This window comes from Muntiacus reevesi, chromosome 4 (assembly GCF_963930625.1).
Source record: "Muntiacus reevesi chromosome 4, mMunRee1.1, whole genome shotgun sequence".
Classification (NCBI taxonomy): Eukaryota; Metazoa; Chordata; class Mammalia; order Artiodactyla; family Cervidae; genus Muntiacus; species Muntiacus reevesi.
Window position 1 is genome coordinate 122,428,012 of NC_089252.1, and position 23,738 is coordinate 122,451,749.

At 35.6% G+C, this 23,738-nt stretch overlaps 1 protein-coding gene across 8 annotated transcripts in view; it reads right to left on the reverse strand.

Annotated features, from left to right (window-relative positions):
• The window catches only part of KCNC2 (potassium voltage-gated channel subfamily C member 2), a 292,917-nt gene that overhangs the window by 65,495 nt on the left and 203,684 nt on the right, over positions 1 to 23,738 (reverse strand). For 2 of the 8 annotated variants that reach the window (XM_065934098.1, XM_065934095.1), the window contains one exon: positions 16,981 to 18,077. The exons of 2 other annotated variants lie outside the window; for them this stretch is intronic. In XM_065934098.1, the coding sequence (XP_065790170.1) occupies positions 17,968 to 18,077 (110 nt within the window). In that variant the 3' untranslated portion in view covers positions 16,981 to 17,967. Of the gene's footprint in view, positions 1 to 16,980; positions 20,109 to 23,738 lie in introns of those variants that run through there. 4 more of the 8 variants (XM_065934100.1, XM_065934096.1, XM_065934097.1 and 1 more) reach the window with 3 other exon arrangements.

The window sequence follows — 23,738 nt, forward strand, 5'->3', positions numbered from 1 at the left end:
CCACCAATCTCTGTGGCTACTACAAATGGATAGATCACTTATAAATTTCCGTGTAATAAACCCAGATAAGAAATTCTCAGATAACATCCCTGGGAAACAGCAACTGATTTTAGTGTGTATACTTATAGATCTTCAAATAAATATATACTGGCCTGCTATTCCAGTACCATAAATGTCACTTTATTGTTCCTGAATAAAGCAATTGGGGTAAATATTTTGAAAATAAGCATTATCTGAATTCCTATTCCCCTTTAGTTCTTGGATGAAAAGAATTGAATTAGTCACTCTCAACAATTCACAGCTCTCTCTTTTTTGGCCACACTCACAACTTGCAGGACCTTAGTTCCCTGACCTGAGTTACCAGGGTAACTCAGGCCCTCAGCAGTGAACATTCAGAGTCCTAACCACTGGACCACCAGAGAATTCTCAGATCTCTTATTTCCTTTTATATATTTATCAGAATCAAAACTCCAATAACTATATCCCTCAGAGAAAATCATTCTCAAATACTTAATTTGTTGCCTGAAAAATATTTTGAAAATAGAGAACACATGACATTGTCTTGTATATATATTTACCACGTGTTGTAGATTTCACTCTCTGCTACATTTTCCCCTTGGCGTTATGCTTTTAAGATCTAGTATTACTGTCTAGTACTGCTTCAATTGTTTCTTGTGGTCCATAGGGCTTTTCCACTGCCCTAGAAGTAGACACTTAGGTTACTTAGTTTTCTGATATCAAAATTAGTATTACAATGAAATTCTCCATATCTGTCCTCTGACATATGTGTTGAGATATTCCTTGGGATCTGTAACTGGATGTGATTGCAGAGTACATGCCCACTTACTTTCAATGAAGGGGGCAAAACTATTCTGTAAAACAACAATGTCATTTACATTCGTACAGAAATGCAGCCTTTCCACAATTCACCAATGCTTGGAAATAATCAGGCTTGTTAAATTTACCAGCTGACCAGACTAGGATAGCACTGCCTTGTCACTTTAATTTGTATTTATCCATTAGGTTGTGAGCATCTCTTGATATGCTTTTTAGTCATTCATATTTCTCTTTCTATGAATTACTTCTTTGCTCATTTTTCAACAGAAGTCCCTGGTGTGCATGTGTGCTCATATTTGCATATTTCCTTGAAAACCAATTTCTAAATGAAAACCAATTTTTAGAATTTAAAAGTGACATTTCAAGAAATAAGTCATTTGTTAGATTTTGGATGTGTCATTTCATAAGCTGAAACTTTTAATTTTAATGTAGTAAAATCCATCATACATTTTCATTGTGGTTGCCAACTGTATTTTTTATTAGCAGAAGTATTACTTTTCAACAGTTTTTAATTCATTGGAATCCAAGAATGATGCAATTAATCTCTATATGTTAGGAGTCAGTTTTATCAATGTTGTGTCCTATGAAGCAGTCCACCTTTCCTTGGACATGGGTCCAAGTTCTTTACCCTCTTCCATTGTTTTTATGTTTATTAATTTTTCATAAGCACCACACTGTACCTTTGGACTATATTCTAATTTTTGTAGATTGAGTCCCCTTCTTTGCTCTTCTTTTTCAAAACTGGCATAATTGTTATGGACATTTTTGTGTTTCTACATGAATTTTAGCATACACTCATTAAATGTTTCAAAAATTCTATTGAGATATGACTTGATTTATAAACATTTGTTATTAATTAATACATTTTAGTAAGTTATTTCATCTGTGGTAAGATTCTGTCTGTGAACATGAAGAGAATTTTATTTATGCAGGTGTTGTTTTCTGTCTTTCAACAGTTTCAATTTTTTCCAAAAGGTTTTTCTATATCTTTTCTTGGTTTATTTGTTTTTAATTTTGTTGTTTGAGAATGATATAGCTTTCTAATATAATATCTAGTAGATTATTTGTAGAATTAAAAAGTATTATTGATTTTTATAAGTCTATTATGACAAATTAATTTTATTCAGAAGCTTTATAAATTGTTTTATTAGTTCCCTAGAGTTTTGGGTGATTCTGTAGGGTTGATCAAATAGCATGAAAAAAATGACACTTTTCTTTCTTCTAATCCTTTAAGGATTGTGTTCCTTTATTCCTTCTTCTAAAATTACGGCCCTTTGTAAATTGTTACAGAGCAGAAGTATTAAGGTATATCTCTGGTAATGCTGATCTTAAACAGAAAGTAAGTAATTTTCTGAGTTTCTGGCAGGTGTTTGACATTACAGCTTTTAGTAAGCTACAGAAAAATTCCCTTATCTGTAGCTTCATGAAAGTTTTTAAAAATCATAATTGGTATTAATTTTATCAACTTATTTTCCTGAGTCTATTATGATCATTGTTTTTCTTCAATTAATGTGGTAAGCTGATATATTTTCTGATGCAGAATAACCATTGCATTCTTAGACAAAAGTCTAATTGATCATTATGAAATATTTTGAGTACTTTTTTTGACTTCTGCATGGTTATAACTTAAATAAGTCTATTACTCATTGTTTCCTTGTTCTTTCATTTTCCAGTTTTGAATCAAGTTTACATTAAATTCAGAAAAGTATGTTGAAAATTTCTCCTCTATCTCAATACTCTTCTATAAACATATAATATGAGGATAAGCTGTTCTTTGAATTTTTGGAAGAACTCATCAATAAATACGTGTAACTCTATGGCTGATTCATGTCAATGTATGACAAAACCCACTGAAATGTTGTGAAGTAATTAGCCTCCAACTAATAAAAAAAAATTAAAAAAAAAAAAACCAACTGAGTTATGACTTCTTGTTGAGGTCACATAGGCTTTTATCATCACTGGAATTTTTTTTTCTATTTTGTCTTGTACCACTTTGACATTTTACATCTTTCCCCTAAATTTAAACACTTCTGTTTAATACTCAAAATTTATCATATAATTTTTCATAATATCCCTTTGCTATCTTGCAGTTATGATTGTGTCTGTAATTAGATATCACCTTTTCATTTTGTGTTTTATATCTAAATTGCTTCCATTTTCCTTGACCTGATGATTGTCTATTCATCCAGCTTTTCAAGAAAGAGGTTTTCCTTGGTTACATTTTTGCTTGGTTTCTGTTCCAGTGATCATTTCCTTCCTCTTCTTTGCCTGGATTTGTTTCTCTATCATTTTGTCAGTGGTTTATTAACATCTTGCAGTGAATGCTTATCTCATTTTTTCCTTTTTATTCTTCCTCAGTTCAGTTCAGTCACTCAGTCATGATCGACTCTTTGTGACCCCATGGAATGCAGCACGCCAGGCCTCCCTGTCCATCACCAACTCCCAGAGTTTACCCAAACTCATGTCCTTTGAGTCAGTAATGCCATCCAACCATCTCATCCTCTGCCGTCCCCTTCTCTTCCCGCCTTCAGTGTTTCCCAGCATCAGAATCTTTTCAAATGAGTCAGCTCTTTGCATCAAGTGGTGGAAATATTGGAGTTTCAGCTCCAACATCAGTCCTTCCAATGAACACTCAGAACTGATATCCTTTAGGATGAACTGATTGGATCTCCTTGCAGTTCAAGGGACTCTCAAGAGTCTTCTCTAAACCACAGTTGAAAGGCATCAGTTCTTCAGTGCTCAGCTTTCTTTATAGTCCAACTCTCACATCCATACATGACTACTGCAAAAACCATTGCCTTGACTAGACAGACCTTTGTTGACAAAGTAATGTCTCTACTTTTTAATATTCTGTCTAGGTTGGTCATAATTTTCCTTCCAAGGAGTATGCACCTTTTAATTTCATGGCTGCAGTCACCATCTGCAGTGATTTTGGAGCCCCCCAAAAATAAAGTCTGTCACTGTTTCCACTATTTCTCCATCTATTTGCCATGAAGTGATGGGACCAGATGACCTTAGTTTTCTGAATGTTGAGTTTTAAGCCAACTTTTTCACTCTCCTCTTTCACTTTCATCAACAGGTTCTTTAGTTCTTCTTCACTTTCAGTCATAAGGGTGGTGTCATCTGCATATCTGAGGTTATTGATATTTCCTCTGGCAATTTTGTTCCTTTAGTCTTCCTCACTCTATGAAAAATGAACTTAAAGCCAAATATGCTTCTCTAAGCAGAACATTGCTATGTTACACATGTGTTGGTATGTTGTGCTTTCACTGTTACACAATTTCATGTATTTTCTAACTGGTCTTATGAGACCCTCTTTCAGGCAAGAATATTTAATAGCACACAGATTTATTGCATTTTAAGCTATTCTTTTGTTATCAATTTCATTTTATTGCATTATGATCAAAGAATATGATTTTTTGAGATGTTGAGTCTTTGAATTTATGAAGCTTCCTTTTAGGGTTAAAGCAAAATTTGATTTCTCTGAGTGGGCTTGAAAGGAATGTATGAAGTTATATATTCATTCCAGCTCTTCTGTTCTAGATCCATTGTTCTTTAACATATCTATTTGCTCCTTATAAACTTAAAAAAATAATCTTAAATTCATTAGTCTGTTTGTTATTAAACTGTTAATCCAACTTGCTTTTGGTTCATATTTGCCTGAAATATCTTTTACGCTGTATCATTATATTCAAACTTCTGTTGTTCTTTTGTTTCAGTTGAGTGTAAGTACTGGAAAGTGCTTCTAATTATCACTTAGGAAAGTGTTTTCATAGACACTGTTCTGTTTGATGCTTTGCTTCACAGAAAGTGAAATGACCTACCCAGTCCTCAGGCTTTCAGACCTCAGGGCTTTCCCCTAGACCACAGCAGAGAGAGCAGTTTGCCCCGATAGCAAGTTAGCCGCTTTCTTCTTACTTCCAGCGTCCTCATTCTGATTCCCTTCCATGGAAATGCCACATTCAGAAACTTCGACATTCACACCCTCAAACCTCACTTCTGTCTCATTCCCACTGAGTCTCACCAGGAGACTTCCCAGCTCATAGGATTTGAGGGAATTTTTAAATAGGTAATGATTAATTTGCCTCCTTCTCAAGGGGTGTTTAAATAATTACCAGCAACCTCCAGTGCCTCAACTCAAGGGAATGAATAATGTGGTAATTTCCAGCCCTTGGCAGGTCTAGTGGGAGAAATGTTTTTGAATCACGGGGTGTGGGAGTAGCAAGTTTCGGGCTTGTCATGATCTGAATCACCTTGTGTAGGCAGCTTGGCCCACACTACCCACACGACAGCTTAATGCTCTGAGTAGTTAACCTAAAGTTACAGGTGTGTAGAGAAGACCCAACTTCAAAAGATGAAAAACATCAACATTTTCATAACCACTTAAAACCATTAAATTTACATATTCATTATATATGTATATATGTTACTTATGAAGCATTGATAAGAAATTTAATTTTATCCAAAAAGCATCACGAAAGCATGTTAACATTTTTACTCTATAGGGTGCACTCACATCATATGGAAACAGTAAAGTCAACTAATGGATCAACTAAAGTCATAATTTTGAGTTTTTGTTTGATTTGTCAATGAAGATTTTACTATGGCTTAAATGCCCCTAGGTGTTCTATACCCCAACGCATCCTCTACCTTTTTTCCTCTTCCTCATGTTGCTGCAGCCACACAGTTTCCTTGCTGCTCCCTAATCACACCAATCATGCATGTGTGCCAAGCCACTTTAGCTGTGTCCGACTCTTTGTGACCCTATGGACTGTAGCCCGCCAGGCTCCCCTGTCCATGGGATTCTCCAGGCAAGAATACTGGAGTGGATTGCCATGCCCTCCTCCAAGGCATCTTCCACGACCCAGGGATCTAACCCCTCTCTGCTGCATCTCCTGCCTTGCAGGCAAAATCTTTACCACTGAGCCACCAGGGAATCCTCCATACCAATCATACAATTCTGCATTTATGTCCTCTTGGTTGGAAACACTGTTGTCCCAGGTTTCTCCTAGGACTAGAACTACCTTGATTATCCAATGCACATGGCACCTATACTATCCAATCACTTTCTTCACATGCCTATCTATTCGACCCTTATCACCATCTAGCATATAATGGATGTCATTTTTTTCTATAAATTCTACAAAAGCAAAGACTTTGGTGTGTCAAAATCACTATGCCTAGGACTTCCCTGGCGGTGCAGTGGATAAGAACCAGGTTGCCAATGCAGGGGACCCAGGTTCAACCCCTAGCCTGGGAAGATTTCACATATCATGGAGCAACTCAGACCTCGTGCCACACCTACTGAGCCCACTGTGCTGCAACTCCTGAAACCCGCCCACCTCGAGTCTGCGCTCTAGTCCGTGTTTAAGAAGAGAAGCCGCCACACTAAATGAAGAGGAGCCCCGCCCACTGCATCTAGAGAACGCTCATGCACAGCAGCGCAGACCCAGCGCAATCAAAAATAAATGAAATAATAAGTTAGAAAAAAACACTCCTCCTAGGGAAAAAAATGAGGATTCAATAGTTTTTTGTTAATGGATAAACCAAAAGAGAATTTAAGTTCTATGCAAATTATGATATCCTATAACTCTAAATTCATGACATATCAATGAAAACAGTATAATTTTTCTGCAGTGTCTTAAATGGCATACTGTTTTATATAAATAAAAGACATTATTAAAATGTTTTGGCTCATGACAAATTCCTAATTGTTGCTTTTACCAGTCAACATTTGTGGAGGATTGAGTTTTTAATTATCTAACTCATGTTTAGTAGAAAATATTTGGAGATAAAACCATGCTAATAAAATCAACAAATATCTAAGTACCTATGTGCAAATGTTCAGATTTTTTTTATACTTTTATCAACTGAAAGATCAGTAATCGATTTTGTTTAGTGATTGAGATTTCAGGCTCTCAGAGTCATTGCTGGAACATATCATAAAACTGGGTGGCAGATGGTTTTAATTCCACCACATAAATCAGGTACAAGAAGCCTAACATGGCTATATTTTGGTGATCAGATTAAATCTATCTTTATGCCTCTGTTTCTCATGGATAGTAATTCAACATTAGTCATTAATGGGTGAACTTCTCTCTCTTTGTCCCTAAGATTCTATGAAGATGCCAGAATTTTATGCAGTCCAGAAAATGAAGGTCTTTTGTTCTCACTAAAAGCTAAAGGCATGCTTCAATTTTAAGTCGGCATTTTCCTTTGGAGGAGGTAACATGCAAAGGACAACAGAAGCTATACACTGCCTGACTCTTTCTTCACTTCCATCTTATTCTCCTTTGCCTTCCTTGAACACAAGAAACTATAAATACGACTCAATTTAGCAGGCCCTCTGGCAGCTTGGGGTGGCCATGGGACAGAGTGGTAGCAATGAGTTGAACACAGAAGCTCACTGGCCTTGGTGTTCCCTCCTGAAGCATGGTATATGATTCACTGGTACACAGCTACTTCCACATTCTTCTTCCTGCAACAGCCACGTGAAGCTGGAGGTATAGATGCCATATGAAAAGCAAAAGAATAAAGGTCAACATGCTAACAGTGACAGAAGGGAGAGCCAGCAAGAGCCTGTGTCCTTGACAGCCCTGCTGAACAGCTGGGGCGATGCAAGAACCAACTCTGTATGCGCTGAATGTTAGGTCCCAAACCAAACACCTATTTATTTAAAATATTTTAAGATTCTCTTTCTTGCAGCTGAACAATTGCTAACTGAAATGCCGGTCTTGGGGAAGGGGGTCTTTGTCTAGCGTGGTAGCCCTGCTACCTACAGTCCCAGCTCTGCAGGCACACATGCTGTCATTTTCTGCAGTTAGGGCTGCTTCTCTGGGCTCTTGTGATAAAGTGAGTACAGTTATCTGGTAATTGCTGGTAACTTCCAAAGCCTGCCTCCTTCATGGCCTTGGTGAATTTCACCATTCCACAGAGTGAGCAGTTCCAGCTTTTGCCCTCCAAGCATGTATTCTCCTCCCCCATGGAAATAGCAAGTATATTCACCGCAAATGAGCCTTAGACCCTAAACTGAGATCTCTTTCAAAGGGTGAGACAGAGAAAGAAGTGAAATAGGGAAAGTAGAGAATGATGTTAAATACTTTTTTTCATATTAATTGCCCAGTTACACTGTTATAACCTATCCTGTTTTGGCATAAGTGTTGATATTTAATTTAGTTATTCAAAAGATCAATTTTAAACTCCAGAGTCTGCCTCAGTTAGTGAGCAATCACCTGAATGATAGACATACCTAGTATGTTGTTGGTTAAAATACCAAATAACAAATTCCTGTGTTCCAAACCTTAAGCTTTCCTATACAAAAACAATCACAGACACAACCAAAGTTAATCTGAACACAGATTTTATCACCAGGGATAAAATAAAAAAGTATGATATCAACTTTATGTTAACCACTTGAAATCACCTTTAATCCAGAGCCTATGTCTTATGCTCATGTCAGGCACAATTTAAAAACATCTACCTTTATCTAGAAATAAGCAGAACTTATTTGCAAAATAGTTAAGAATATTGTCTCATTTTTTTCTGGCTAAAGAGAAATGCTGTCATTTCTTCCATTTATTAAAAATAATCACTCAACTCCACTTTCCACATCTACAGTTGCCCTATTTTTCTGCTCCCTTTTCTAAAGAGAATTTCTCCATGTGTTGTCTCCAGGTCTTCATTCTCTTAAACCTATCTTAATCAGATTTTTACCTCTATGTGTCACCAAAGCTGATCTTGTCAAGGTTGCCAATGTCTCCTCAGTGCTAAATCCAATGATCAGTTCTCACAGTTGATTGTTCCCTCCTCCTTCATTCATTTTATTTCTAAGCTTTCAGTTCCCTGCATGCTTTCGTTTCCATCCCTCCTCACTCTTTGGTCATTCTCAAGCTCATTTGTTGGTTGTAACAATCTCTCCCTACCTGCAAGTGTCCCAAGAATCTGTCACTAGATCTCTTCACTCTCCCATCTACACATAACTCCCTTGGTGATCTCGCCCATTAGGATAGCTTTAAATACCATCTTTATGTCAACAACTCTCAAAGGTATGTTTTCATCTCAGACCTCTTACTCAATCTGTCATATTTAGCAAACAAGCTGATATACCCATCTACATCTTTACACTATCCACTTGCTGTTCAATGGAAATCTTATATTTATACATATGTAAATGTGTGTGTGTGTGTGTAGTCACTCAGTTGTGTCTGACTCGTGACCCCATCGACTGTAGCCTTGCTCTCCATGGAATTCTCCAGGCAAGAATACTGGAGTGGGTTGCCATTTCCTTCTCCAGGGTATCTTCCCGATACACACACACACACACACACACACACATGTAAAGAAATTAAAAATCAATTTTCCTAAGAAGCCAAAATACACAGTTAATTAACTTATTTTCTTAGAAAGAAATTTACAAGTAAAAAATATAAAACACTTTTTGTGCCTAGTCAGTTTCTTCAGTAACTGAATCTTTCACATATTAATATGAAGTTTTAGAGACAGTGCTATATATAATTCTAGAAAGTATTTTTACATTAGTAAATGTGCTTTAGAAAAAGTTAAATTTTCTTTTCCCAAGTGTGCTCTATTTTCCTTCATTCAAAGAAAAATATGCCAAGTTATATGCCTCAAGAAAGAGTTAGCTTATCTTTGCTTATTTTTATCTCAGAAGAAAACAAAACCAAAGTCTCTTACGGACATTGTTAACAGTGCTGGCCACTGCTTCCACCCTTCTCAAGCTAAATGAGGGCGTGTTTTCCATTTTCATAGGATTGTGTAAGCAAATAACTATGTTACTACAACCATTGCTTTAACCTGTTCAGAATTAAACTCCCTCTTAATGTGAAAAAAAAAAGACAAACCACTTTTGTGGATTTGGTAATTTTCTACAGAATTCTCAATCAACTAGGGAAGTACCAATACCGCATCAAAGATTATGTCTAATTTGGGTGGTCCTACTGTGACCCTGAGGATAATCTTGCAATCTCTTAAGCCTACTTTGCAGAATTAAATAGAAGTTATATATAATATTTTTATGTTCTTCAGAAAATATGCTAAGACTTTCCAAATCATATTGAACCTTTAAATTACCAAAGAGAGTTGGCTGATTTCTATTTATTGTTATAAAATGTAAACAACTCAATCTTTGGAGACTTAGTTTGCAAACAATAGGAAAAAAAAAAACATTTGAAAATATATTCTTTTTTATGCTTGGATGAATTTGAAAGGAAGATATCATTATCTTTAAAGGCAACCTGGAAATGGATTTAGAAACTACTGCCAAAATTGTGTTCCATAATTATTACCTGCACACACACAAAACACAATACTAGAAATAAAAACTATGTTACTACACTATGAAAATTCCTTGCAAAAAAAAAGATAAGATAATAATTATAATCATAATTGCAGTTCAAATTTACTGAGCAGAATCTCTGTTTCAATGCTGTGCTAAGGATGCGGGCGTGCATGCTAGTCGCTCAGTGGTGTCTGACTGTGTCACTCTCTGGACTGTAGCCCCCGGGCTCCTCTGTCCGTGGGATTCTCCAGGCAAGAATACTGGAGTGGGCTGCCATGCCCTCCTCCGGGGGACCTTCCCGGCATGGGGATCGAACCTGAGCCCCTCATGTCTCCTGCACTGGCAGGCGGATCGTTTACCACTAGTGCCACCTGGAAAAGCCCCTGTGCTAAGTATGCTACATGCATTTTCTCATTTAGAACTCATGACAAAATCATGATTAGATATTACTATTCTCAGCAGTTTACAAGTTTCTATAAAATTTAGTTTAAATTACTTGCCCGAAATCCGTATTGCTAGTAAAGGAGAACAAGATTCCAACTCAAATTTACTTTGACTCTAAATGCCATCTGCTTTACCATAGGGCAAAAAAGGTCCGTCTAGTCAAGGTTCTGGTTTTTCCAGTGGTCATGTATGGATGTGAGAGTTGGACAATAAAAAAAGCTCAGCGCCAAAGAATTGATGCTTTTGAACTGTGGTGTTGGAGAAGACTCTTGAGAGTCCCTTGGACAGCAAGGAGATCCAACCAGTCCATCCTAAAGGAAATCAGTTCTGAGTGTTCACTGGAAGGACTGATGCTGAAGCTGAAACTTCAATACTTTGGCCACCTGATGTGAAGAGCTGACTCACTGGAAAAGACCCTGATGCTGGGAAAAATTGAAGGCAGGAGGAGAAGGGGATGACAGAGGATGAGATGGTTGGATGGCATCACTGATTCACTGGACAGGAGTTTGGGTGGACTCCGGGAGTTGGTGATGGACATAGAGTACTGGCGTACTGTGGTTCATGGGGTTGCAAAGAGTTGGACATGACTGAGCAACTGAACTGAACTGAACTGAACTGAAGGGCTTTCTAGGTAGCTCTAGAGGTAAAGAACCTGGCTGGCAATGCGGGAAACGTTAAGAAATGCGGGTTTGATCTCTGGGTCGGGAAGATCCCCTGGAGGACATGGCGACCCACTCCAATGCTTTTGCCTGGAGAATCCCATGGACAGAGGACTCTGGCAGGTTACAGTCCTTAGGGTCACAAAGAGTCAGACAGGACTGAAGCGACTTGACACAACACACAACACAGGTTAAGTAGGTTTATCTACAAATTACAATAGAATACTTATTTGTGCTAATTGGTGGGGATGCAGGGGGAGGGTAAATCAGGGGATATCTTTAAAGTGAATTTCTGATCCTAGAAGTTAATTCTGGCATTGCTGTTGAGAAGTTTAGATAAATATATAAGAAGCTTAAAATAATAGTAAGCAGAAAATCTGTGGCAAATTGAAGTTTAACTTAGACAGTTATTTGGTGTCCAACAAGGTCCAACCCAATAGGTGAGGCAGGACAGCAAGAGGTCCAGGGTCAGTGATGACACTGTGTCTACCATATCCCAGAGACTTTATGAAGCCCTGGAGATAGTGAACAAAGGAATGAAAGAAAATAATGAATTACTGACTATACACAAACAAGAAAGAAACAAATGGTAAGATGTGTTGAATGGCAAACTTAAACATTTGTTTTATTCCAATGTTGATAGATTGACAACTAGGAAAGAACATGGTGAGATGCAAATTCAGAAGATTCAGCCTAAGTAACAGTTCAATTTAACAAACATGCATTGAGATTCTTCAGTGAACTTGGAAGTTTGCCATGCAGTAGGGATACAGTGATGAATACACCTTCTGGGGGACTCTAAGGGACAGTGTCCAGAAAAAGAGTGGATCTAACAAAATCATTTTATCATATTTTGGGCAGTAAAATGAAAAGAGATGAATGGCAGCAACTTAGTTTAATTATAGCTCCCTTTCAATTTGATCATTTCAAAAAAGGAAATTTAACTCTCAAAAAATGAAAGCTGTTTTTTTAATTCTCAAATTTATGATAGTATAAAAAATCTTCTAAATGTCTATTTCAAAACTAACAGAGAGGGTGGGATTCCTCCTTACCTCTGCTCTACCTGTGTAAATCCTCAAAATGCTTTCTTCATTCTGTTTTTGTGATTCACCGCAACTTACAATATCGACTAAGGAACTAGACAAACTTCATTTCACTGGACCAGTTAAACAGGCAAGGAAGATTTTATTTAAGATTACTGCAATAAGGGAGAGAGATTAAATTTAACTACACTGAAACATAAGTGGTAGAGTTTTTAAGCCCTGGGGTGAGCCAGTAAAAAATATCAGAGGACATTAGAGAGGAGGTTGGTTATGTGACTGGATCATAGGTGTTTGCTAATTGGCACTTAAGAAAGTTAGGCTCCTACCTTCCCAGAGAGACTAACAGTTAGAGGTGCTATCTTTTGTGATTATTATATTTCAAAGAAATGGATCCCAGGAACTTGAGAAAGGTATTCCTGGGTTGTAGAAATGGTGAGAGCTAGAAGGTTTACTACCCTTCCAAGGGGCAGAGAAAGAATTTACACTACCAAGTTTCCCAAAGTAAATACTCTAAGAAAAAGGGCTGTCAGGGGCCAATGCCAGAAAGAAACATGTGGTGACCTAGAGGGGTGGGATAGGGGCTCGTGAGAAGGAGGCTCAAGAAGGAGGGGCTGTGTGTATACTTATGGCTGATTCATATTGTAGGGCAAAAACAAACACATAATGTACAGAAGTCATTTTCCAATTTAAAATAACTTAAAAAATAGCATTTTGTGGAATTGAGGGGAATGTAAGGCATCTTGGTCATAACCATTAGTTGGTAATTCAAAAGATAACATTTGTGATCATGAAACAGTCTCACAGTCAACCTGGTTTAGTTAGATGAAGGATTATTTGACGGTGTGAGACTGCAGAAGTTTCTGCCTATGGATCTTGAGTGAACCACTTAAGTCAGAAGATGCTTTCTAAGAAGTAATTCTGTGTCCTTTTTCCACAGGTCCAACATACTGTGTGTCCATACCAGAACATTTGGTGCCAGGAAAAAATGATATTAAAGGCAAAAATGCTATTTTACCTTAACATTTTGACACTCAATGTTATGGTTGCTATGTGTTATCAGTTCTAAAAAACAAGTAGGTGGATCTGAGCCTGAAGAAATTTAATTTTGGAAAATAAACCTACTGATATTTTCCCTAGGAATCTCATTTGTGTCATTAGGGAATTTCACATTAAAAGGAAAAGTGTTCTCAGTAGTACTCTGTCATTTTGTGCTCTTATAACAAATTTTTTAAAAACTTATGTAAATTCATTTTATACAAATCAAAACAAATATAAAGTCAGTAGTATTAAAGCCAGTAGTATTTTATATTTTGGCAGTCAACTAGTTCTGAAAATATTTAACATTAATGTAAAAGTAAAGAAAGGATATTACTTTGTCAAAACTGAAAGAAGCAAATTAAAAACAGAGCACCTAAGAGGAAACTGTATAAAGTCACGAGAGAATACGAAAATTCAGTCTCTTCTCTAGCATCCCTGTGACGGAATGCGAACCTCTCAAGGTCTCCAGTGAAAAGAATGTCTGGTCTTTGTGTGCAGAATTTATTCTAACGTGACTTATGAAGACGAATTATATAATTATTTCTTTACCTTTGACTTGTCCTTTTGTTTATTTCACACTAGCTGACCTTGCTTCAGGCGATATTCAGTGTTTGCTACTTTATCTCTGGCTTTTCTTTGTGTTTGCAGCAGTGTGTGTGTGTGTGTGTGTGTGTGTGTGTGTTGATCATTATTATCTTAGACTCTGGGGGGCTCTCTATCTGTCATCCATCTAGAATTCCTACATTTTTTTGTTAAGCTTCCTGCCACCCAATGTTAGAAGGAACATCTAGTGCAACAGGAGGAAATATCACTGTACAGAGTTTAAACTAGTGTCTTTGTTTCCAGATAGAGACCAAATTACTGGTAAAATGTGGCGTCTCAGGGAAAAAGAGAAAAGAAAGGAAGAAATACACAGTCAGTCCTTAGGTACTGACTTCATGCTTAAGTCTTTGCAATAAAATTACAGGTTTTGCTTTGTTTTATTTTTTATCAGAAAATTAAGTATATATTTAAGTAATATACTTTCTATTGGCCATTAAGAAATAACTGGTTTTAAATTAACAGTTCAGTTCATTGCTAACAGATCTCAAAAGGAGATAAAAACACAGAGACCACTGATTAAAGTTTAATCAAAGGTTTTAGGAACTACGATCTTCAAATTACATTAAGAATCCTTTTATATGCTAGCTTTTCACCTCACTATTCACTACTCCTAAGACAAATGTGAAATTGTCACTAATGCCAGTCATTTTAATCATTTTGGTGTGATGACAACTCTTTTTAACTCAGAAAAAACTGTTTACCAAATTTATAACAAAAATAAAAAAAATTATTTTTCCTCAAAAATAATTTACTTGAGTTAGATGGAATGTCCTTATATCACTTCTTGATCATAAGAAATACACTGAGAAATGAAGATTTAGACTCTATGGATTTATAACACACCTACAAATTTTTTTAGTGGCATTTCAATTTGGAATCACATTTGATGACTATGAAAAAAAAAAAGAATTTCCTAATAAAGGTACCTGGCTGATCTGCTAGTAAAAGACTGGCTAACATATATGGTAAATAGGGGCATGATATTTATCAAATCTCCAAGATAAATTCATGGTCATTTTTTCTTTGTTATGTTTCATTTGTTAATAATATATATGTAAGTCTTTTGTAAAATAATATATGTGCCTAGGCCTCATCTCCAGATATAATTTCAAAGGGTTAGAGTTGAGCACTGGCATTTGTTTTTTCAAATGACATCAACGATTTTTCTGATGCACAGCCAGGATTAGAGATCAATATTCTAGGTGAAGTTTTCAATGCTTGGAATGATGTCTTATGCATCTGTGCTGCCCTGGGCTGCTCTAATGGAAACTATGGACTTTGGATAAGCATATATCAATACAGATTCATCAATTATAACCAATACCACTGGTGTAGGATGCAGAGAGTGGGGGATGTTATGCACGTGTGGGAGCAGGGGGTAAATGGGAAGGCTGTATTTTTTGCTTAATATTTCTATGACTCGAAAGCTGTTCTAAAATATAGTTCATTTTTTTAAAAATTGAGTGCTAGGCACCTGGGGTTCTCAATGGAGAGGACATAGTCTTTGAACATTTTAATGTTCAAAGTGTGTATTAACTGGTCTGTCACTTTGCCATGACAGTTTGATGAATAAAGAAACCATGCAATGCTAATGCAATTAAATTATTTAATCTTTAGATAATAATGAAAACTATCATATTCTCAGAAAAAGTTGTTTCAGGGGAGAACAGGAAATAAAAGTTAAGATCAATAATAATGATACTGCAACTATGTCAGAGAAAATATATATAAATCTGTAGTATTCCTTTAGCTCTGTCTTCAAGCATGTTATAAATCCTCCAAAGTCCTTGCTTTGTATTATAGCCTTTTAATATATTCACTGTCTCTTTCCAAATTAAGTTCACTCTTGCTATCCCATTCATCTGTCTTGTGATTTATTTCAAAGATAAACTGAATATCTTCCCCTTTTTTCTACAACTATTTAATCTTGATTTTTTAATCAAAATTTGATGGCAATTATCTATTAAAATGCATTCTTTCCCCATCCTATATATTTTTCCTTTTTACAGTAAATCCTACATCCTGACACCATAGTTAACAATTTCTTGTCAGTAATTATTTTTAGACAGATTTCCTTTTCTGAATATTGGTTTCTTAATGGTCTCTTAATAATCAACAATCTCTTAATAAACTTCATAAGCAATAGTCTCTTAATAATCTAGCTCTTTTAGACCTAGAAAAGATTGAGTAAAGTGTTGGATTTGTCAACCTTATTTCTCTTTTCCATTTTCACTTTCCTCTGTTCCTGTTGGTGACATAGAATTTACATGTAAATAAAAACATAACCCCGCCATGTGAATGGAATGGCAGCCACCTGTGGTGTACTGCCGAGACACTCATCTGTTACCCAAAAGCGAGAGACAAGTCATATTTAGAACATAAGGCATTTACAAGAGGGCTTCCCAGGTGACAGTGGTAGGAAGAAACCTCCTGCCAAAGCAGGGGACACGGGTTCAGGGCAGATCCCCTGGAGGAGGAAATGGCAGCCCACTCCAGTACGCTCGCCTGGAGAATCCCGTGGTCAGAGGAGCTGGGCAGGCTACAGTGCATAGGGTCACCCAGAGTTGGATACCATTGAAAGGACTTAGCACAAGAAGCTCAGTAGATAGTTAAACAATAAGAAGCTATGACAGGAAAACTGTGACAAATACATAAGTGAACAGTCTTGCCTCTATGATCTTTCACTTCACCACCAATAAAATGAAACAAAAAATATTTACCTCCAGAATCACTGTGATGATTAAGTTGGAAAGTGTAAGTGAAAATTCAGTATTTAGTCATAAAATACCATATAACAATCAAATACCATAATAATAATTTTACCACTTCAGAATTATAAGAGAAAAAAATCACTTAGAAGAGTAAAACACTGGCTACATGTCTAAGGCTTGAATGAAAATGTGACCTATGTATGTTTACAAATCCTTTCATCTCAAATTCTTTATTATGCATGAGTGTCTTTTGTTATCACGATGCATAAAAATGGTAAAGCCTGTTGAAAACTGCAAAACAAAGAGACGAGCCAAGGAAAAAACATGAATAATTTATTCAGATAGGATTCAAGTTTATCCCCAACTTATTTGCCTTTTATTCTTCATTTTAGTTAGTTACATTTTCACCGATTATCATCAAGGTCATGCATGCACCTTGAGATGGTCACAAAAGGTCCATGATACAGGGGTTCATAATTAGATTGTATGTTATATTCAGAGTCCCAGGGGAACTAATAGATTCCAGAAATACGGATTAAGCAAGATGAATTTTTATACAGTTTCAACTACAACAGTTTTAAAGACAAGAGCAAGCTTCTTTGCCACAAAATTCACAAAAAAAGTAATCGATTGAAGAATATCTCTTTTATGCAAAATATACATTTTAGGGTATAATTCAATTAGTATTCTACTATATACTGACATTAGTCTTGATAATTTAATAAAAAAATATTCTCATTGCCAGAATTTTATTTTTTTTAATATTTATAATTGAGGTAACAATGACAAAATACTTGAATCATGAATAATATTAATGAGTTTAAGTCAAATAACTTTTAAGAACTTAAAACAAATGTGGGACTCCAAATGGGTCAGTTTTGACAAATAGGCACTGAAAATTTTGCAACATAATATGACAAGCTAGTATAAGTGGCTTATTAAAAATAAATGATACAGTTAGTGTTCGTGGATCTAACCAACAAAGGAGAAATAAAGGAAATTAAGACAGACCTATAGTACACCAATATCACTGCTTTTATGATCACAGCACAATCTACTGCAGGTCCACAGAGGGTAATTCACAGAGGTGCGGGCCTTACTTGAAGCTCCAGAGATGTTGATCGTGACTCTCTGGCTTCCTTCGATGTGAGATGGCCAAAGCTGTTGACCCATGCATACATGTTGGTATTTACAGCTTTTTCACGGACACCAGCCAGTCCTCAGCAGCCCACTCATATGGGGAGCACCAAATGAGTTCCAGCCACAGTTCTTGCATAGGCTTTTTCATGCTTCATGAAGACGCCAGGATCTCTTCCAAGTGCAACCTGGTCACATCAGGGCACATTCAGCAGCAGGAGTCTGTTTCCAGAATAGTCCTTGGTATGGCTAAATTCCACTGTCCCTTTTTCAGCAGTCAAAAATCCATGATAAATTCTGTACAACACTGCAGTCAATAACAGCAGCACCAGACAGTATATTAATTCCTTCACCATAAAGCTGTGTTTAATTATAACTTTCTATGTGTAGTGTTATCAAAAGCATCACTGAATCTCTAAATATCAGTTGTTTATGTCTGGGTAAATACATTGCTGTACAAGGTCTCTGACATGCAGGTCATGCTCTAGGATTTGGGGATATAAAGTAATACATGTTCTGTGGCCAATTCTAAAAGTGACAACTGTCTCCCTAACCGGAAATAAACATGAGCATTGGGAATTAGCAGTCTCAAGGATCCTAAATGCCTTAGAAATATTGCTTATCTCTCAGTTTATAGTATGGTGTTTTCTTCCTTCTCATGTCCAATACATCAGACACACTACTGCTATTGCATTTGCAGGGATGTGCAAACAGAATGTCTCCCACTTGCACTGAATGAGACACCCTGAGGGTTTCACTGGCATGTCCCGATGAATTCTGGTTGCTAGGGAGTAGAAACTGACACCGCAGCAGGCAATCAAATGCAAGGGTAAAACTGCTGCTTAAATCCTGCCTATGAGACAGGTTCACAGCACCGGTTAGCTTAGGTAGTCTATGGGCGTCACTAATTCACACACCAAGCACAGAGGCTGTTCCAAGTAGTGAAGAAGGCAAGGGGCGGGGAAGAGGACCCAGTCCTAAAATCATGAACACCTCATCAAGGCATTTCTGTGCTTCATGGAGACAGATGGCATATACATATACAACAGGGAGCTAAGACATACGGACAGAACAACATACAGGACAAAGCACCTGATTAAACACTGCCTGAAAATCTGATTAATGCTGTCAGTCAGAGATTTAAGGCTTGTCAAGAAAGCTTCCTGTGAACAACAATGCTCTTTGTTGTTTGCAAAAAAAAATAATAATAATAAATTAAATAAAGGAAGGGGGTAAAAAAGACAAGAATTTTGAGTGATATTTTGGCACCCTGACTCTGAAAATGATGACAAATTCTGGGATTAAAAGAAAGAAAACATGATTCTAGTTCCAAATAGCAATTCCTATCTAAACGATGCAAGCCTGGCTGGCAGTTACCTTTCTCTCATGTTTTGTGCCTTCCCCAAGCCATTAAGTAAGAGATCTGGCCTCAGCTTGCGTGTAACCAGTAATGACAATCTCTTTGCAGTTATCTGTGTGCAAACAACCAGAGACATTCAGAACTCCAATACAGCATTTTGGAAGAAAAGTAAAACAATCAAGAAATTAAACTATTTAAAACAAATATCTTTTTTTCAAAGAATAAAAAAAAAAAATTGTCAAGGAGAAATTCACCCTCCCTGCCCCACAATTCAACATGCAGAACAGTCAACCAGAGCTTTCACATCAGCAGAATGGTTCGATGCAAGTACACATATCCCGAGCCATCTGCGGTCCCCGGACACTGCGACACTGCTTTCAGGTGATAGAGACAAGATGGTCCATGCAAATGAGCTGACCAAAGTCATGTTGTGTGCATTCAAAACAGAATCCCAGACATCTTCAGAATGGTTCAGAGTCACAAGAAATGAAGTTCCCATGAAGTAGCTGGCATTTGGAAGCACAATGATTTAAATTATCTCCCTGAAGATGTGTTTATGTATTAGGGTACTCGCCAATATCTGATGCTATCTGTCATTTTATTGCGAAAGGAGATCAGGGCAATTCATACGGAGAAGTAGTAGCACTACTAGGTAAGATTCTTTTAAAGCCAGGGTAAGATTCGTCAGCTACCCAAATGGCATTTTTGACTTCAGATAGTAGTATCATGCAGGATTTATACTGTATTAATGGCGTCTGGAGTAACTCTACATTTAATTATTTCCATTACGGGGTAAACAGTACTTGAATTAAGACAATTTAGCCAACTGATGCAGTTTGGTTTACAAGATAGATGGGATGGGAGATCGAGAGCGCCTCAGAGGACAAGGAGAGTTGTAAGGTGAAGTTACTGGAGAGAGCCTCAGAGCATTGCCTGCCAAGCCCGCTATGTTGTTTAAGCTTCGGGATTTTTCATATCCTTTTATGGAAAAATGCACAGACATCAGTTGAATTCAACCAGAAAATAGACACAGACAAACAATATCATGCAGGGTAATCAAAGTGCTATTTTTGAGCTCAAAGAATCTGTTTACAAAGAATTCAACATTGAGAGAATTTACAACTCTAAAAAAAAAAAATGAAGCTTGCTGTAGCTGTCATTTCCAAAAGATTAAGCCAGATATCACAAATTACTATTGTAATACTTCAAAAATCTATTCTTTTCCAAATTATAGTTTGTATTGATGAAATTTTGGCATATCCAATATCTGAAAACTTATAATAATTATGCAAAGCAACTTAAATAAGATATAAATTTGGCTAATATTTTAAAATTTCAGAATATGTTCCTGAAAAAAAATGAGCTATTTTTTCTCTTTTTATTCTTATTTTTAGTACTAAGTTAATAAAGCATGCTTAAGTTTAAGTGCACTACTCTTTCCCAGCATATTTAATCTTCCAGCTTTATGGGGTTAAAAGGATGATTCCTCAATAATGACTTTTAATGCCATTATCTAGGTAATGTAGAATGAATGCTCATTCCTAATCCCTTGTATTTAAAAAAAAGAAAATAAATAATATAAACTGAGTCATCATTTCAGTAAATTTAAATCTGATTTTGATTATGTATTTTCAGCTGATTCTCCCCTGCCAGGAATGAAGAATAATTTGATATTAATCCACCTTTTCTTCCTATTATCTTGCATTCTAATCTTCTGTTCATGATAATCATTGACTTACAGAATCCTTCCCACTTACATGTCTTTCCCACAAACTTTAACCCACTGATTTGCCTTAGCTGCTCAAGCCACACCCCATCAAGGACACTATTGGAAGGAGTATATATTGTGGTATTTTTTATTAGAAAAGACTAGCGGCAGGTAAATGCGGTAGTGAGTACCTACTGTAAAAGTAGCAGTAAAATTGTACTAAAAGTCAGGCAATCAATAACTGAAAAAATAGTCATATTATACAATTCATCAAATAAATGTTCTGACAGCTCCACTGAAAAAGTGGTATAGATCTGGAAAATGAAACAGCTCTGCTGCAGGGTAAGGTTTGTTAGTAGGAACCCCCTCTCTACATATACACCCACAAGCTTTCAGCAGATTAGATGTTTTCTTTGATATTTTGTAGATGAAAATTTATGTCATCCACTGATACAGTACAGTTCTCTAGGACATAATTTCTGCTAATGAGAAAATTATCTACCTATATGTTTTATTAGTATCTTGAGCTATAAAGCATGTGAGGTGGCATATATTTCATTCTGCTCTGGTAGGTGATGGAATTGTTAATGAAAGAATGTCTTAAATAATTAAAAAGGAATTGCAAGTCATTCATTCTTACATAGGGACCTTCACATTCCTAGAGGGTTAATTATCATTATTCTTCTGTAATGTGATTGGAAATAAAACTGGGACTTGTAGAAAGAATAATTTATCTAAGTTGACTTGGATTTTTAGTGTAACCTAAAAATGTAAACTAGACTATAAACATTGATTGGTTTTGATTAAAAGCAACCTCGTGAATATACATGAATCAAAGAAGTTGTTAATAACTATAAACCATCCTTGTAAAAATATACATCTTGTTGCCCACAATAACTGTGTTCTCTATGAGACTTCCAAAAAAGGTAAAAATCTGTTTAACAATTTATATTAATTATGTTATTTACATGTAAATCTTGGCTGCCCTTGTAAATGTTTAGTTACTTTTCTGAATTATAGTCATTAAGATAAATATTATTTATTTTGTTTATAAGTCCTTTTATTTTTAATAACTATGATTTCAGTGTCTATTTGAGAAGGGTTCCCTTATAATTTAGTAACAAGTATTTAATTAGTAAAATTATGTTTTTCATATAAATTTATTCTTCCTTTATTCTGCAGGGTCATTTATGATTAGAAAATTTGACAAAATTTTGCCTCATCAAGCTCTTATTGAATGGAATGACTGAAAATATAATTTATGAGAATAAACAATACTGAACTCAATTTGAACTAACATCTAAATACATGATATATATTTTATACAGCTTTTAAGAGCACATATTTGTTTAGGGCAATATTGAAACTGCCTATTTGTGCACTATCAATGAGTATGTTTGTGTTCATGTAAAATGATATATAAATAAAAATACTGTATAAATAAAATCATAGGTTCTAAGTTTTGGGAGTTCATTCTTTTAGGTAATCCACATGTTTTCTTAATGTATGCCCAACTGCATTTACACTTGTTGATAGAAAAAGAATACAAAAGGAATCCAGTCATTCTTCTCATCTATATAGAGGAGAATTTATATAACCCAAAAATCAGGTCAGTGTAGAAAACAATTAGAAACATACAGAAGATAAATATGTGAGTAGGAATAATAGGAGATATCTCTAATCTATATAATGGAAACAGGAGAAGAAATGAATGGATTTCTAATAGACATGACAAAATAAACACTGAGAAGATTAAGTGAAAATAGCCAGAAATGTTACCAGATCTAGGAAAAAAAAAAACACAGATTTACAAAATAACTAAGCAAGAGTGAAAAAGAATTTGTTTACAGTGAGAAATAATTAAAAATAAAAAGCTCATAGTTGGGTTTTCAAAGACACTCTCATTGATAGAATTTGGGAAATAAGATCACATGTATAATTTTCTCATATAAACACAATATCTTATTAATTGCTTTGCTATGGAAATTTGCCATTTTACAGGGAAACTGTATTTATATAGGTGCTTTATAGTTTGCAAAGTCTTTTCAAATATGTGACCCCTTTTGACAGTTTAAAATTCAAAATATTATCTAACATGGAAGAAAAACATTCCAGCTAGAGTCTTAACATGTAATCCTAGTATAAATATTGCATGTGATATTTTATTAAATGATGCTTAAAATATATCCAAATATAATCACATAATACATAAAAATACATATATACACATATGGATATATGTATATACATATATAGTGATTTAAGATTACAAGGCACTTTAAGTACTATATTCTATATTAATAGTTATATACATATATTTTGCTTAAGTACTATGATAGAGTATTAACTATAAAAATATTTAAAAACTATTGTAACAATATAAAATAGTGAAAAATCAGATAATTGAAACACATTTTGGTACAAGAGATGCAAAGAGTGACAGTTCTTGGAATGAAGTATAATTTAAAATATTACACATTAAAGAAACAAAAGAGTCCTCTGTCTTCTCTTTTGTAACTCACAAGTATGGAGACAGAAAGAACAATATAAAGTGCTCAGAAGAAACAAAAAAGAAGCACAACATGGGTAATGAGTTATTTCAAAGGAAGTAGGCATTATAAATATTTCAGGCTTAAAATGGTAAGGTATTCTGTAGGGAGAAACTGCAATGAATAGCAAACAAGCACAATATTTTTAAAATGCAGTTGCACTAACATGAAAGTTTTAGAGTGGCTTTTCATTCAAATTCAGTCAATTACCTAAGAAATTATTATTTCTTCATAAGAAATTTGTAGTTCTTTCTCTATTCTGTCGGTAAATAGAATAAAATAACCTTGGCACTAGAGCAACTGGAATTCTCAAAGGAGAAAAGTATTCTAAGAGCATAACTTTGACAAGGG